Here is a 17877-nt window from a genome sequence, read left to right as displayed (position 1 = left end):
CGCTGCTCTGTCTCCCTCGTGGTGAAGCCTTACAAATCCCAGGCGCCCAACCGTCAAAGAGAGACAGGCTTAGAGAGATGAGGGCTTCTTTTTGGAAACAAAATGCAAAGTTCCTCCCTCGTAAAGCGCCCTGCCCTGCCCTGCCCTGCCCTGCCCTGCCCTGCCCTGCCCTGCCCTGCCCTGCCCTGCCCTGCCCTGCCCTGCCCTGCCTTGCCCTGCCTTGCCCTGCCCTGCCCCACCCTGCCCCGCCCCGCCCTGCCCCGCCCCACCCCACCCCACCCCACCCCCCTTAGGTCCCAAAACATAGGGTTCGCTTTCCTCTCTAGTATGTGTTGAATCAATCATGCAGGTTTCCATCCCAGAAAGGAGCGAACATAAACAGAAGAACCGAGCTTCCAATGTCCAAGAAGAACGAGAAGTAATCAAGAGAAGAAATACTGAAGAAAAGAGTCTGTCCTTTTTTTTGGAACTCCTCTGCCCGCCCGCATGATGCCACTTCCTGTCAGGCTATACTTGAGCTTTGCATCCCACCACCAGACAGAAAGTGATGTCATACTAGCACAGAGAAAGTCTGTAACCGTAAACAGAGATGATAAAACTCATCAATTATCAGCCAGTGCTGTGATTGGCTGTTTTTTGCAGAATAGGCAGGGCCACCTGGTTCCGTCCTTGGAAAAAAAAAAAGTTCAAGACCAAGTCCCTTTTTTTTCTCCTCATGTAAAAGTTTTGTTCTTCACTGTGTGTTTTTTTTTTGTTTGTTTGTTTGTTTGTTTGTTTTCCTGGAGGCAAAGCTTCTCATGTAAGGATCTGGTTGCGGAGAGAGGGGAAAGGGCCTGGCTTTATGGGAACTCATGTCCTTTCAAAAACGTGAGCGGAAGCAGCAGAGCCCGCTCGGAAAGTTGCCAGAAGCAGACCGGCCAACGAGTCACCTGAAGAAGAAGAAGAAGAAGAAGAAGAAGAAGAAGAAGGATCAGCCAATCGCGACGAGCAGTTTCGGCCTCATAAATCCTGACCGTTAGTCAGGGACCCTTCATTCGAAGCACATGCTCCAAGATTTCCGCCGGCAGTTTGGCTTCCCAGCAAAGGATTCTGGGGAAAGTAGTCCTGGTGGCCTAGGCCCTTTTGGCCGTTTGTCAGTCTACTTGAAGCACCGTGGTCTCTGCCCCGCACTCTGACTCAAAGAGCAGGGACTGAGGGCAAACTCCTCAGGAGGATGTCCAGACCCTCCACCCCACCCCATCAAGTCTACTTATGCAAGGCCAGAACCCTGGAGGAGGCTGTTGTCCTCCGAGCGTTTCCGTCCGAATCCGGTTGCTAGCACCAGTCGTCCTCATCTGTCTCGCTGTAAGGTTCATGCAGGCTTTTGCGGGGTCCGCGGGCATGAGGGGGTCGGTGGTGAGGGTGAGGTGCCCCGTGCGGCCCTCTTCGATGCGGAGAAGGTGAAGACGAGCGGTAGCCATTAGGCACCCGGCGGGGATGCGGGTGAGGGGGCCCGTGGCGGGCAGTCCTGGGCGAGCGGGGGTGCGGATTGCTCGTGTGCGGGTTTGTGTGGCAAAGGCTCTGTTCGTAGGCGGGGGGCTCGTGGTGACGCTCGTACTCGTAGTCGCGCTCGTAGAAGGGCCCGCCCCCTTCCAGAGTCTCCCCCAGCGGAGGTCCGCTCCAGCGGCCTCGGTGCGGGGAGCACGGCGAACCGTGAACGGGTGAGCGGGGCGACCCGTGCCTGGGTGAGCGGGGCGACCCGTGCCTGGACGAGGAGCCCCCGTGGTGGGGAGAGGCTTGCCGGGACGGTGGCCGGTGGTGGTAGCCCCTGTCGTGGTCTGGCGGGGAGAAAGGTCGCGGAGAAGGCGAGCGCAGGCGGCCCGGCCCCGGGGGGCCGTAGCCCGGCTTGCGGACAGCGGGGGAGTAGGTGACGTGAGGACGAGGGACGGCCGGCGTCTGGGGCAGCTGGCGACGGCCTTTCCGCGGCGTGCTGGTCCCCGAAGTCGAGGGGACGGGGCTGCCGCTCACCGAACTACTGCCCTACGGCAAAATGCAAACAAGGAAAATCAAAACGCCGCACCACAACAAGAACAGAGACCAGAGTGGGGAGGTTGGACGGGGCGCGGCGGTAGGTAGATGAGGCGGATCGATAGCAAGATTGGTAAAAAAACAATGATGAGGCAAAGGAGTCACAACAAGAAGCGACGTCATGATGAAGAGAGATGGAGAAGCAGAAAAAAGTAGAAATTGCCATCCGTCCGTCCGTCCGTCCGTCCGTCCGTCCGTCAGTGGAGGTTGCAGGCTTGTGCTATTAAAACCCTGGAGTGGATCCATTCCTGCGTGTTACTGTGGCCCACCTGTCTGTGGCACCGTCCGTCCGGACCCTCGCTGGGTGAGCGTGACCAGTGTCTTTCGCGGGAGTGTCGGTGGGCTAGGTCGTGTCGATCGCAGCGCTCTTTGTCCACGGAACCGTGGTGATGGTGGTGGTGGTGGTGGTGGTGATGATGGCGCCGGTCCTTGGTCCTGCCCCGGTCCCGCTCCTTGGGAGGCAGGTCGCCTGATTGCGTGGTGGTGCTCAGGTCTGTGCCAAGGCCTGGTGGGGCAGCGAAAACAAATAGTTGATCGACGTAGGCATTCAAGTCTACAAAGTGGACCAAAGCAACTCACCAGTGTCCGCGTCTGTGTATCTGGTGAGGGATCGCTGCGAGGTCCGATGACTTCGGTCCCTGTGTCGGCGCCCCCCGCCGCCGTGACGGCCCTCCTCAGACACCACCCTCTCCAGGGAGTAGTCATCCAGCCGGACCCCTCGGCCCGAGCGTCCGTGAACCAGGCTGGAGGTGGAGCGTTGCATGGGATGGGTGTCTGTGATGGTCTGAAGGACCCGGGACGACGTCGCGGATGTGGAGGAAGACACACAGACGTGAGATGTCTGGATCATTGATCTTCTTTTAGCCTGAGCTGGTGCCAGTACCGCTTGGGGACCAGATCTCTGTTTGGTAAACCCGGTGCTACAGTATGTTATGGTCACCTGCATATGGTGCAGACACCAGTCTGGTTTCTAAGTGCAAAATGGTCAAATTCTTCAGGCCACTGATGTACTTCCGCAAAGAGTCGGTGCTCCTGTGGCCCAGTTTGGCCGGCCGAGCGCAAGTGATAACAACGCCGATGATTTTGGCTCCAGCTCAGCAGGGAAGGGGTTCAAAACCCAATCCCAGTCTTGAAACCCCAATCACGAAGCCAGGTTTGAAACCTGGATATTGAGACCAAAGCCTGGCTCGAAACACTTTCAAGAAACTCGATTTTTAGAAACCTAAACCCAAATCTGAGATCATATATCAGGCTTCAGACCTTAACTTGAAAGCCTTTCCTGTGGAGATCCCAACCCTGACATTCTACAACCTAACCCAAGCTTTAAAATCCAAGCTCGCTGAACCCATGCTTCAATCCTTCTTTGAAAGCCTAGCCCCATCTTAATAGCTTAAACAACCCAGACTTGAAAGCCAAATTCAGAATCCTAACCCAAACCTGAATTTAAAAACCCGAACCTTGCGTGGAGCCCCCCCCCCCCCCCCTCTCTAGCCGTGAAGCGGAACTGGCACCAGATCAGTATGAAAGGGTTGCGCAATCTTCCCGGTGAGCCAGATGGGTGTCCACCAGCCCGAGCGGAACATTCTAGCGTCGACCATCTGGCTCACACAACAACAACTTCAATTCTTTACAATCCTGAAACATCAGCCGGCGACCGGTCGACCGTTACCGGCAGAGCGGCCGAACGGAATCACGACCATGCTTCCCCGGTGAGTGGGACGGGCAGAAGCCAAGGGAGAGCTAACGTGGTGACGGTGTTGACCATGCTTCCGCATGGACAAGCCACGAGACGTGTCTTGGATTTGGTCACCAAATGACATCATCAAGCAACAATGCGCTAAAAGCATCAAGACACTCAGTAACGTCCAGCTAGCGCTTGGGGCGGTCGAAGGTAATAAAAGAAAGAAAAGAAGGAAAAGGATTGGAACTTCCCATGGACATGTGGCATGAACTAGGAAATCGAGTAGAATGTTTTTTTAATCAAATGAAGAAAAAGAAAAACCCAACTCAACCGAAGCGGGCACTTGGAGGAGGTCTACTTGCTGCGTTTTTGTTTGAGCTGTCAGTTTGTTTGTCTCCAAATGAGGCACACGAAAGCCAGAGTTTGAAAGAGCCCCACGTTGGACGCCACACTTTCACCGAGGGCCCACATCACGCATCACTCGGGCCATTGCCGTCATCCGCTCTGGCCGTTCCCCGCCCGCTCCATTCATGCCAACGGCGTTGTTCATTGCGACACACATTTGACGACAGAACATACACCAAAAGACAACGAAAGATAGCAAAAGATGGAGATGGGAGAAGCAGGGGACGCTTGATTCAAAGAGTGGGCTGCACCAGATGGGCGGGCGGGCGGGGCTCATGGCAGGAGGGCCATTCCGCCCGCTTCGAATGTTTTCAACGCAAGACGGTTGTATTGTATGTCACTGCAGATAAACCAGTCAAGCTGTCGTCATTCAATCAAGCAGAATATCGTAAGCGTACATAACAAAATAGAACAATCAATTGAGGAAAATCATGTCTACATCATAACGATGAAAACAAACCAAATGTACTCAAACGAAGAAATCATCACAATACTCCGTGATGACTGTAAATGAAAAGAAAAACTCAACGGAAAAGAAGTGATGAGGAATAGGAAGAAAAGACACCCCTACAGAATACAATTTAAAGGAGTAACACAAATAATTGAGAACAGGTCCCGCCCGCCCTGCTGCAGTTGCAACCCCAACAACATGGCGACCGACGGACGGACGGACGGACGGACCGACGGCCAGCCAAAGAGAGCACATACGCTCAGGTTATTGCCGCGAGGTCGCTGTCTTCTCCGCTGCAGATTGAACAAAGGGGCCGGCCGCACACGCAAAGCAAAGCGGTTTGGTGGTCAGGAGGAAGGGAAGGGAAGGGAAGGGAAGGGAAGGGAAGGGAAGGGAAGGGAAGGGAAGGGAAGGGAAGGGAAGGGAAGGGAAGGGAAGGGAAGGGAAGGGAAGGGAAGGGAAGGGAAGGGAAGGAAGGAAGGAAGGAAGGAAGGAAGGAAGGAAGGAAGGAAGGAAGGAAGGAAGGAAGGAAGGAAGGAAGGAAGGAAGGAAGGAAGAATGGCGGAAGGGAAGCAACACACAAAGAACACGTCGTTGAAGGAAGCGGAATTTGCGCTTGGCACTTTCTAGCGGCGACCACTCGGGGGGCCAGCAGACAGACACACCAAGGACTGGATGGAAATGAAGCGGGGACAGAGAAGTGTTCCATGGATATGGACAGATAGATGGGTGTTGAGTCAAATACCATTTCAACCTGTTTTTCATTGCCAAAACATGCAGTTGTTTGCCGCCGCCGCCACCGCCACCTTGTGATTGCAAACAAATTGATGACAAATGGATCATTTGGAAGTTGCAAAGCCACCTTGCAAAAGCAGGGCCCGACCGATGATTTCATTGATTGACATTCGTTCTTCTAACATCGGCATTTTCCCCGCATTAAAAAAAAATAAATACAACATAAGAAAGAGACCATGACATTAAAAAAAAAAAAATCATATAAAAATCTAATTTATGCAGGATTGCAGCTATGAAAATGAAGAGGAGTGTTCCTTCTAGGAAACGTGCCAAATGGAAAAGACCGGGAGCGGGACAATGGAGGGAGCCGAGTGAATTTCAAGTTTCTCAAAGAGTTGACCTCTACCAAGAAGCATCGGCGCAACACTGACAGCATTTAAATGATCCTCATATTCAACTCCTTGTCTCTCCAAATAACTGTGAAGTTATTTTTTATATTTATTTATATTTTTGTTTCCAAATGCCTTGCTTGGTCTTGCCTGTAACCTTGTTAAATGTACAATAAACGACTTTTTGCGTAGAAATAAATACAGTAAATACAAATAACAGAACTTTAAATTGAAAAAAGAGAAAAAAATCTTATTCCTATTGATGCAAGGCTGCATTAGTTAGCGAGCAGTTACAATTTAGAAATACTTTTTTTAAATGATAGGTTACCGCAAAATCTTTTTTCCTCTATTATGTATAATTATAAAATTGGAAAAAAAGAAGTAAAAGTTAAAGTTGCATCTTGAGGCACCAGCGTACATATTTTGTGTGATACCCCTTGGTAAAACATCAACAACCTGCAGAGACTTGCGAGGGTGGGGGTTATGGAGGGAGGGAGGGAGGGAGGGATGGAGGGATGGATGGATGGATGGATGGGTGGATGGATGGATGGATGGGTGGATGGATGGATGGGTGGGTGGGGGGTGGTTGGGTGGATGGATGGATGGGTGGGTGGGTGGATGGATGGATGGAGGTGCTCACTTGGTTGTCTGCTGAGAGGCGGGGCATGGAGAGGGTGCGCCCGTGCCCATCCACTGGGTGACAGGGCTCGGTGTCCGAGTACCCGTCCCGCCCCATCTCCCGCATCTCTACCGTCTGCAAGGACACAATGAGAGTTGGCGTGACCAGGGGGGAGGGGTTGGTTGGGGGGGGGTCGCTCTAGCCGGCGGGGGAGGGCGGCTCATTTCATTGACATCAATGAAATAAAAGAAAAACTAGCACACGAGTTACTTCTGAATCCTCCAAATGCAACACAACAGAGGGAGGGAGGGAGGGAGGGAGCGTGGAAAATCCCGTTTGCGCGTGTGATCCATCAGCACGGCAACGAGTCAGTGCTTTGTACTATGCTAATGTTGCTAACAGTTTGCAGACAAATGCGATACTTTGCTCAGTGGACCGGAGATGCCATTCAACACAAATGGCGCTTATCTCACAAAGCTCGCTCGGGTCTCATTCGAATGCCGCACAAGGGAAAAGCACATTTCCGCTTCGGCCGTAGCGCCGTGCGTTGCCCGGGCAGCGATGCAACGCTGCCGCACTCGTCGTCATACCTGCGGGTTGTGGCGGGTATGGTGGTGGAGGTCGTCGGGGTACGGCCGGTCGGGGCTCCAGTTGCCCGTCTTTTGGAACATCTCCTGGGCTTTGGTGGTCATCCACGACTGGCTCTCGGTCATGGCGCCGCCGCCGCCGCCTTCCGAAGGTCTATAGGGCACAAGGCGACTACGTGAGTTGAAGTGGACGATGGTCAATTCACGCGACCGCTCAGTGAAGTCAATCAGCTAAGAAGCAAGAGATGAGCACCGAATCAGCCAAATATCCATCGGTACGGCCGCTCATCCAATCGGACGATAATCGAGTCGTACAACAAACGACTCGGGTCAGCGACGGAATTACGGGCTGAGAGTCGAATCGGCAACTTAGGGACTTGGGCGAGCACTCGAGCCGAGCCGGCCGATTCGCGACTCGTGAGCGCTCGATGGGTCGAATCGGCCGATCGTCAAGTCTCGACGAGTGGAATGAAGCAAGACTCGAGTGACGCGAGCAGACGATGCGTTGCCCGACTACTCACACGCTGTCGACGTTGTCGGGCTGAGCAGCAGGGAGGCTGTCGAGTCCGGGCCCTCCGAGCCCATCCGCGGCGTCGTTCTCTGGCGGCGGTTCCATTCGCTCAAACATTAACGGCGGTTGGTTCTGTGAGATACACCGCAAGCGGGCTCAATAGGGAAAAGAGGGGTGGGCTTGAGACACATGGAAAACACGTGCCCTCGCGAGATGAACCCACACAGGAGCGTCATCCGCACCGAGGACCTGTGGCCGGGTGACCTTTCCCCAGTACGTGGCTGATCTGAGATCAGAAGCCATCCGCCTTGTTTGAATCCTGAAGATCTTTTGCCTCCTGCCTAAGTCTACCAGTAGCAAAGGATTTTTGGAATAAACCAGATGAATCAAATCTTGTTATCGGAGGAACATTTGGATTCAGAGGTCTCTGGTCCTTCTCACCTCACATATCACATGGACATGGAAATTGAATGCTGGACATCCAAACGATTGCCACCGGCTGTTAGCCAGGAAAAGAAATGGCCGAATGAAACGGCTGTTGGTACACGTCACGCAAAATGATGACATGCGAGACCACTCGACATCCTACGGGACAGAAAGACAGACTGACAGACTGACAGTCAGACGCCAGCGAGCGTTCCAACACGGACACCCGCACGACCGTTGAGCTGGACTGACCAAATAAGGAGATCCCACCTCATCCTGGGCGGAGGGGGTAAAGGGAGATGGTCGGTCAACAGAAGAAAAGCAAGAGCAGAGCAGAGCAGAGCAGAGCAGAGCAGAGCAGAGCAGAGCAGCGGAGCACAACCATCAAAGACAAGAAGCGAGGCTGGACGAGCACAAAGACGGCGGCGAGGCAAAACAGGTCGACGGGTATCGGCGCGTTGCGTTTCCAGTCCAACGGAATGGTTGCTGCATTCAGGCGCAAACATGCGGAGGGAGGGAGCGTGAACAAGGCTTCGCTTTACGTCGGAGGAACGCCAGAGCTGCGACGACAACAACCAAACAATCCTAATCCTGAACCCGTTTGTCTTGAGCATGCGGAGATGCATTTTCAACAAACGCCACATTGACCTCGCTTTTGTGAGAATAAGCTGAAGGACACTCGCGCTCAGATCACCGCTTCTCCCAGCGACTCGGCCAATATGGCGACGATATACACTTTGTTCTGGGTGCAACTCAAAATCCAAAGACATGCAAATCCAAAGACCGCTGCGGCTATTCGGTACGACAGAGCGAGATTTGAAAGCGAGTGCAATCTGGACGACATTCACGGAAGGTGCGGGGGCAAAGCCATCGCGGCCGTTTAGGATCGTCGAGGCTCACAACATCACCAACACTAAAAGGTCAGCCAGCGTTGGACGCCGCGCCGTGCTAGCTTGCTAACAAAGACCGGGACACAACATTTGGCCAATAAGTGTTTTGCGGTCATCACACTGCTCATCGGCGCTCGCATCAGCTTTAGATCAGATGATTGCAACGGGTGAGTGGTTTTAGGCGTTAGGATCTTGGGTTTAGGGTGAGGGACTTTGTCCTTTCAGTTGGTGTGGCTTTCAGATGGGAGCGTCACCGAAGGGTAAGGGTTCTTACACAAACAGAAGGCTGGTTGGGGTTTGGGCTCAGGCTATCTCTCTTGGGTGCTCGAGAGAAAAACCGAAGCTGCACTGTGGTACGATTTGCAAAATATCCCCACAATGCCTTTGTTTGCGACTTCCAACATTGTTAACAGCTAGCGAACAGCTAACGGGGCCAAGACTGGCGCAATTAGCTTGTCGCTGAAGGTTTAGCAACACCATGCTGGACCATTTAGCAAGAGGAGCAAGTCAAAAGAACAAAGAACGCTGTTTGCCCGGGAACCCCCCACCCACCACCACCGGACCAGGAAGCGTCATCGGGATCCGCTCTACCTGTTCCTCCCGCATGGCCTGCAGCTTTTTGGTCTTGCTCTGCCGGTAGTACTCCATGATCATCATGGCAGCGTAGATTTTGCCCACCGTCAAGTCTGTGGCTGCTGAGAAAATGACAAGTTACCCTGGAAGATTAGACCCGGGCGAAATGGGACCCTGCGCCTTGGGGGATGGGAGTAGGGGGACAACACAAGTTCACAAGAATGCTGCGCCACACACTGAGGACAATTCTGTTTCAGATATATTTGCACGGTGCTAAAACCAAACAATCAAGGATATGTCGCGGGGTTTTATGCAGGGTCCGCCAAATGGGAGGTGGCCTGCCTGCCTGCCTGCCTGCCTGCCTGCCTGCCTGCCTGCCTGGCTGCCTGCCTGCCTGCCTGCCTGCCTGCCTGCCTTCAGGGCCAAGTTTATGTCTGTGGGTTGGGGCTTTAGGGGTTGGCTTGAGGTCTGGCTTAGGCCTGGGCCTTTTGGGTTACGTTTAGGATGAAGGCTTAGGATAGCACTTGTCGGGTTAAGGCTTTGTGCCGGCTTGAATTGGGAACCGGTGGTGGTTCGGTCTAGTAGGTTGGGGGAGAGGTTTCTGTCTAAGGTTTAGGATCGCATTAGGCTAGGAGTTGGGCTATTTGGTACGAGAGGCTAAAGGTTAGGGGCATGCCTGGTCATGTTCCCATTCATCCAGGTCACGTTGTCCTCAGAGAACCCGATGAGTCTCAGTGGTTCGTCTAGAAAAACAAAAGTGACCTCAGCATGTGCTGTGCGCCATCCAGATACATTTACGGTACAGTTGTCAAGACAGCCTTTGGTCTTTTCACAAGCAGATGCGGCGGCAATCATCCAATCGTGCTTGGAGTGCATCCAAGGACGGCCGTAGCCATCTTGGGCTCGAAAACCTCCGCACCCTGGACCCAAGGCAGCGTTGGTACGACGACACGTGCGGAAAAACATGGAGCTTGCTTGCTTGCTTGGGGGCGTGGCTCTGCGGCCCCATAGCAACGCCTGCCGTGAGCACCTTTGCGTCCATCTCGCCTAGCTGCTTGATGAAAAACGGCATGCACGCTGCTTGGTCATTCGTGCTCATCTTTTTTGCTCCAAGTTTGACTATTGTGCTGCTCCAACTGTCGTGAAAAGACTCCTATAGAGGATCTTCTATAGTTGGCACCCCCTGATGGCAGGACACAATACAAACGTTGTGCAAGTGTGCGTGCGTGCGTGCGTGCGTGCGTGCGTGGGAGAATACAACGTACGAGCGCTGTATTGTCATGTTGCGATTGGGAAAAAGGAGTGTGAATTTGGCTTTTTCACGTTTGCCAATCGTCTCCTTCTGATCAGGGGATGCAAAGCAGTGAGTGGCTGGCTGAAGCTGCCCTCTTGGTGAATGGGGTGATCGGACATACAAATGCCAATGCGCCGGCTCTCACGTCACGTCACGTCACGTCACGTCACGTCACGTCACGTCACGTCACGTCACGTCACTTACCCTTGTGGGGCGTGACGAGCAGGTCCAAGGTTTTCTGCGACAGGTTGGGCCAAATGGCCATCATCTCTTTACGCAGCTCGGCGTCCATTTGCTGCTTGTCTGCACCACCTGCGGGAGTTCCGGTCAAGTATTAGTGCAGGCAGGTTTTGGTTCACCCCCCCCCGAGAATGTGGAAAGCGTAGGGAGGCACAACAAAGTGCGATAACGCAAGCGTAGAAGAGCGCAGAGGTTTGCCAATCAATACGTCAACTAGAAAAGCGACATGGGTGTAACTCCTGCCCGTCTGAGCCGGCGAGCCCTAGACTCTGGACTTGTACCCTTGGCGATCTTGATATCCAGCGCCGTCCTGATGAGCGCCATGAGGGTGGAGTTGAAGTGGACCGTGTTGTCGTCGGCCACGGGCAGGTCCATACGCAGCAGCCTCTGCGGAGAGCCGGGCGGCAGGACAGCGTAAGAATGCAAACGCGTCCTCGCCACATCGCAGTTGCGAACCAACCTCCGCGGAGGGGCGGGACTTGGGGTAAGAGAGCTCCATAGATAGTAGCCAATGAGAGTGGGGCCTTGCGAGGGTTAGGGTTACTGCCAATCCGCTTCGGAATCTGCTTCGGTGGCAAATGCAACGGCATTTAGCGAGCGGAACGCTAACTCAGCGAGCCACTTGCGTCTCCTGATGCGCCAGTGATACTCGACAAGAAAAAAAATGTTGCTGGAAAAAAACAAAAAAAAAAGTCCATTTTTTTTTTCCAGAATATTTTTTTTCCTTTTGCTGGAGAAGAGGTCACTGAATTACGAGCGTGTCGTCGTCAATGAAAATGGAGTCCATCGCCAGAATAGAATGTTCCAATTTTAGAACTACGACAATCGAGTTGTGGCTTTTCTTTTCCGAGAAGTAAAAAGCATCGGAACAAAGTTGTGCTACCTTTGGGAAAACTTCTCGTAATATTACAAAGTTGGAGACGAAAACGTAGTGGATCAGGAAGGAGCGTGTATTCATTTGTTTGTAGAATGAATTGGACTTGCGTTTTTTGTCTTCTTGAAACCAGTATATAGCAAGACTAAAGCTTGACTTTTCCAAATAAGAAATTGGAGATGACATGAATTGAGCGCTGTCGGGTTTTTTTTGGCATTATGAAGAATGAAGTCATTTCTCAGTCATATATTGGTCGAGAAGGATTGACAACCTGATGAAAATAGAGTTCTATTTTCAAGGCTAAAGTCCTATTTTTCCAAATAAGAAATTGGAGATGACATGAATTGAGCGCTGTCGGGTTTTTTTTGGCATTATGAAGAATGAAGTCATTTCTCAGTCATATATTGGTCGAGAAGGATTGACAACCTGATGAAAATAGAGTTCTATTTTCAAGGCTAAAGTCCTATTTTTCCAAATAAGAAAATGAAGATGACATGAATTGAGCGCTGTCGTTTTTCTAGCATTATGAAGACTGAAGTCATTTTTCAGTCATATATTGGTCGAGAAGAATTGACAACATGATGAAAATAGAGTTCTGTTTTCAAGGCTAAAGTCCTATTTTTCCAAGGAGGGGAGAGGGGAGGGGCTTTGTTCTGCTAAGCGAGCCCGGAACCACCAGGAGGAGCGATCGGGAGAGCCAAACAGCCTCCGACCCAACCTGTGCCCATGTTCCCGAAATGTGTGAATGCGCTGGCACATTCACACATCGATGCAAGAGATGGAACAAAAGTACACTTACACACAAAAATCTGCACACACTTCAATTAAGTTGAAGCTTAATTGCGGTCCAACAATCAAAAAATAACGGTATCACTGGTGCTTTTCCTCAGGAGACAGCTTTTTTTGTTGTCAAGTCACTCTGGTATGTTCTATAGAGCTCCCCCTACCAGTCAGGAGGTTCCCTGCATATCTCAGGTAAATCCGATGGAGGAGCCATCGGCAACGGCGGGCGTCCATCGGCTTTACCTCCGAACATGAGCGTTGGGCACGCACGGCGGCAAGCACGATGGCGATTGGTTTCGTGGGCATGCTTCGGGCGGGCAGCGGGCAACATCAAGCGTGCATGCAACACCCCCTGGTGGACCACCCGACACACAGCATGCCAATGTCCCTTCCGCATACAGCGCAAGCGGCCGTGCATCCGCGCAAAGAGGATCCGCGACACCAAAATGATGATTGATGCCGCTCCACTCGATTGAATTTTTTGGGTTGTCCAATTTTGATTTCCTACATCCGAGTCAAGATCTCTCTTGATGCAAGACGGGTGTCAAAGTGTCTCAAAAAAGGGGGTGTCAGAGTTAAAAAGGAAACAAAACAAAAACATTGGTGTGTTGTGTTACATCTTATCAAGAAGACGGACAAAAACAAGAGAAAATCATAGCAATGATTTGATGTTCTTTGTGTTTTTGGTCTTCGCCATCAAGGACCCTTTGGTTGAATCGTCACGGCAATCGGTACTTTGCCCAAGTTCGGGCCACACGCACCAAAAAAAATAAAAAATAAAATGGAAAATCCCGCGAGAAGAGTATCTATTCAGTACATTGTTTTGTGGGTCGGGGGAGGGGGTAAAAAAGTTACGAAAGGAATTTGACAAAGGAAACGATAAGGAATGACATTGTCAAGGGCAAAGGAAGGAGGGGTCATGAGATGGACTTGTGGGCAAAAAAAGGGGACGGAGGGTGAAGATGGCCTCGAGCGTTGCGACAACACCAAAGGGAGAGCAAGAAAGTGCACGTGTCAAGAGCCCAGGACGGGGGGAAGGGGAAAGAAAGAAAGAAAGAAAGGAAAAAAAAAAAAAAAAAAAAGGACAGAGCAAGACGAGACCGAACGACACTCAAGTCAAACCGTGAAACCGGCCGAGGCTTTCTGACAAGTCGCTCAGAACCACAGCCGCAACCGAAAAACTCGAATGCCATCCACGGCCGACGTGGAAACGTGGACCGGATGGACTCGGTCCGCAAAGATGGAGTGAGGGGGGCCAAAACTAAGATGACGGGACCAAAGGCCAGCGAGTGGCGGAAGCGCAAAAACGTCAAGTGGCCCAGAATGGACGACGGACAAGTGTTCACTGACGTCTGCTCCGATATGCGAGGTGGCATGGAGTCCGGTGGCGAAGGCGCCCCCGGTGCGGATCGACAGCAAAAGTTTTGCACGCGCGGGCGGCTATTGCGATAAATTTCTGGCTAGCTCCAACACATTTGGTCGTTTGGAGCATGCGCTGGATCTAAATCTCGACGCGACTTGCCGGGTCAAATCCTTGGCCCGATGCGCCGACTGGCCACACTAAGCTTGCGTGCCGACCGCTTGACTCCATCTTCTGAAACCAGGCCAAAAGGACGCCTTGCTGCTCCAAAGCACAAAGTCTCAACTTCCCCCAGGCTCGCTCAAAACAACAAAACAACCGAGACCAGAATGTGTCAAGTGTGTTTGTGTGTGTGTGTGTGTGTGCGCGTGCGTGCGTGCGTGCGTGTGCGCTTAGCGATTAGCACCATCCACAGGAACAAGAGAGCCAGAGGGCCGAAGCCAGGCGCACTTTGCCGCTCCTTCTGCACCCGCATCGTCAGCATGGAGCGTTGCCGTGGAAACTTGGAATTGTTGCTTGTCAATCAACGGAAGGTGCGTGTGCGCGTGGTTACATTTGCGTCCGTGCAGGTTGCAGATGGACCGGCCAAGCTCCCCATCTCTGTTCCCTCGCTCCTGCGGCCTGACGGCGGGGCTGGCAGGTGACACCAAAATAACAAACTAAAAAAAAAAAACAAGAATGATCCAGAGCCCCGGACGTGACGCCGGCAAGGGAACGATTCAATTGTGGCTGCGAATGAGGACTCGTGCGTGCGTGCGTGCGTGCGTGCGTGCGTGCGCAGAAAATGCAAAACGGCGAGGACGTTGGCGACTGACTGCACTCTCTCGGAGCCAAGACGTTTTGAGTTGAATAAGATTTGATCGTTTTGTTATCACTCTTGCTGAGAGAGACGCTTTGAAGGAGCTAAGTTTAGCCTGGGTCGTTAGTGGAAATTCACCTGCATTTTTTTTCTCGCTCGAAATCAAATGATTTGTTTTGAAATGGGATTGAACAGGCTGCAAATCTGCGTTGGAACTCTCAACTTTTCTGGAGGTGTTTCCGTAGAGGTTAGTAGGTCCGCCCTTCCTGTTTGCATGTTCCCCCCGAGCCTGCAGGGCTCCTCCCCCGCTCCAAAGACGCGAGTTGCGCCCCAAATTGCCCGCAAGTGTAAACGCTGGTTTCAGGCCAACCTCGTGAGGAGAAGCGCTTTGGAGGACGGACGGATGGATGGATGGATGGATGGATGGATGGATGGATGGATGGATGGATGGATGGATGGATGGATGGATGGATGGATTTCATGTGCACCTTATTGATTGGCGTCAATTTGTGGCCACAAATGAGTACTTGTTGCTCTTCCAGTTTCTCATTGTGCGGGCACAAAGTCGCACGTTACGCACACGTGAGCTATAGAGCGGCCACAATTCAACTTTTCGCCTTCCTCGTCACGTCTGGGGCTCGGCATCCGAGTCAAATCAAGTCCGCAAATAATAAAATATCCACAAAGTCCACCGTCACACATCACTGCAACCACAGAAGCCGCGGCCGGCCGGCCGGCGCCCTCCGATCCCACGGCAACAGAGGACAGCGCGCACCACCACCAGCACCAGCACCACCACCAGCACCACAACCACCGACCACAGAGGGAGGACAGAAAGTGGAAGGACGTAAAGGAGGGGAGGGCCAGTCTACCTTATAGGCGACCCGGGCGGGACACCTCTTCCCGAGGCCTAGCGGCGGACACATGTGTCTTAGCATCTGATACATATCTGTGTAAGTGATCCGGCCGCTACACACACATACACGCACGCACACACACACGCACATGCACGCACACGCACGCACGCACACACACACACACACACACACACACACGCGCACACACGCGCACACACACAATCACCCCGACAGACAAGGACAAACAATGCCGGGGGGGTCAAAAGGATGAAGGGGGTGACAAAGAGGTGAGGAAGAAGGCAAAGCAAAAGGACACAAGGGAAGGAAAGAGGGAAACAAACATACACAAAGGTTATTGTTGTTGTTTGTCGCCGTGGTGATGAGCGTGCGGTTGGTTGCTATGGCGAAGGGAGGGGAGGGGAGGAGAGGAGGAAAAGGATGAGAGGAGGGAAAAAGAGGAGGAAGAGTTTGGCGTGTCCTTGGGGCTCCTTTTCCACACTTGGCTACAAGTGAATGGCACAAACAAAGCAGGTGTGTTGGCTATTTACGTTTTGATGTTTACGTCTGCTACTTGCTATTTGTTAGCGTGCTAATGCTAACGCTAAATGGGTTTCTCTTCTCTGTGGGCCGGAACCAACACCCGAGTAGCCCGGCCTTTGGTCCAGCTTGTATTGGGTTGCAAACTTCCTACAGTCTTAGTTCGTGTGAATGCAACACTCGCATAGCCTAGCCACAATGCTAATGCAGCTAAAACATGAGACGTTTGAAAAAATCCACTGATGCGTAGGGCCCGGCTACATTCCTTGATTCGTAAATTTGGCCCAACTGAATTTGTAATTGAATATAGAAATAGCGCATATCATCACACAGTCTGATTAGCGGCGCATTTGGTGCGTGTTCTTTGTTTTTCCGTTTCCATGTTTAGTTTTACGGCGCTAACTTAGCACTACCAATATGGAGCACCTAACAGAACGAATTAGGCGTCAGAACGCTGCTAACCGCTAACACGGCTAGCACTTTGCCCTCTTTGCCTGCATCTCTGAGCTATCCAACCAAAATGGATGAATGATGCATGTCACCCCATCCGCCCCCCCCGACGCTGCCCAGGCAAAAATCAGACAGCAGGCAGAAATGAAAGAAACTAAATGACATTTTCTCGCCGTTATATGTCAAAACATCACCCCCGCCCGCCGACAACAGCGAGTGCAGTGCACCATCGCATGCTTGTGTGTGTCAACAAGTGACCCCCCCACGCAGTCCCCCACCCCTGAAAAACCACAAATAGATGGCGAGATGAAAACAAGTGAGTGAAAAAAAAGAAAACCCATCATTCATTCCAGTCTGTTGAAAAGGAAAAAGGCGAGCGAGCAGGTTGCGTTTCTTAAGAAGTTGCTTTCATGGGGGGAGGGGGGGGGGGGGGTGCAGTCCAAACCTTGCAGGCCACCCTATGTGGGCATTTCTTGCCAAGGCCCAGGGGAGGGGAGATAACTCGCAATAAACTGTACATATCCTTATAATGTATGCGCCCGCTGCAAGAAAGATACAAGGGAGGGAGGTTAGGTGCACATCACAAGAAGAGGAAAGAAAGAGCATTCATTCACAGCTCCAACCAGGGAGCGTGGAAGATCAATGCCTTCCTCACAAACCACCCAAAGAAGGGGGAGGGAGGGGGCGGGGGGTGGGGAAACATTCATTTCATGTCTCAACGTTAACATGGAACAAGAAGAGATCCCACAGCGCCGGCCGGGGAGGAAGGAAAAGCTCATTCTTGCCTGAACGCGGCTAATGCTAAAGGCTAACTTCTGACTTACCTGGGGAGGGTGCAATCCTCTCATTCTTGATGTTTTCAAAATGATACTAACGCAGTTGCGGGCTCAGGATTTAAGGCACGAGCACTTCTTGACTTGTTTGCATGACAGTATTCAGAGAGGCCGATAATGCCGCCACCAAGCCAAACAATCGCTGAAGGTTCTGGATGGGGCCGTGCGGCGCGGTCACAAGGACATTTAAGACCTTGACAAAAATCAGCAATAACGAGCAGGAGATTTGGAAAGAAATCAACTCCAAAAGAGTCGTTTCGGCCGGTCACGGGGCCCGTCTGCATCGTCATTTAGGACCAGCGAAGGCCCGTTTCAAATCGGCAAAAATCGGCTAACTATTACGCAGCTACTTTCCATACATGCACATGTTACAATAACGACGTTCAAACACTTATTTTTAAAAATATGCAGAAAAATCTTTCAAATATTTATTATCATATCATGTTATGCTAACGTTTAGGCTCATGGCTGCAACATTTGTTTATACTGCGACATAAGCTACTTGCTGTTGACGCA

General features: G+C 52.0%; 1 protein-coding gene across 11 annotated transcripts in view; it reads right to left on the bottom strand.

Annotated features, from left to right (window-relative positions):
* Positions 1–276: 276 nt before the first annotated feature.
* cacna1ab (calcium voltage-gated channel subunit alpha1 Ab) overlaps positions 277–17877 on the bottom strand; it is a 44899-nt gene continuing 27298 nt past the window's right edge. For 3 of the 11 annotated variants that reach the window (XM_088374635.1, XM_088374640.1, XM_088374642.1), the window contains 10 exons: positions 16974–17070; positions 11150–11255; positions 10833–10940; positions 9353–9456; positions 7456–7577; positions 6938–7088; positions 6369–6482; positions 2647–2851; positions 2337–2572; positions 277–2019 (listed from right to left, as the gene is read on the bottom strand). In XM_088374635.1, coding sequence (XP_088230761.1) covers positions 1315–2019; positions 2337–2572; positions 2647–2851; positions 6369–6482; positions 6938–7088; positions 7456–7577; positions 9353–9456; positions 10833–10940; positions 11150–11255; positions 16974–17070 — 1948 coding nt within the window. In that variant the 3' untranslated portion in view covers positions 277–1314. The other 8 variants (XM_088374638.1, XM_088374637.1, XM_088374639.1 and 5 more) reach the window with 8 other exon arrangements.

This window comes from Syngnathus floridae, chromosome 4, assembly GCF_059516105.1.
Source record: "Syngnathus floridae isolate MCC-2025c chromosome 4, RoL_Sflo_1.0, whole genome shotgun sequence".
NCBI lineage: Eukaryota > Metazoa > Chordata > Actinopteri > Syngnathiformes > Syngnathidae > Syngnathus > Syngnathus floridae.
Note: the sequence above shows the minus strand (reverse complement) of the source record. Positions and strands in the feature narration are given on the sequence as shown.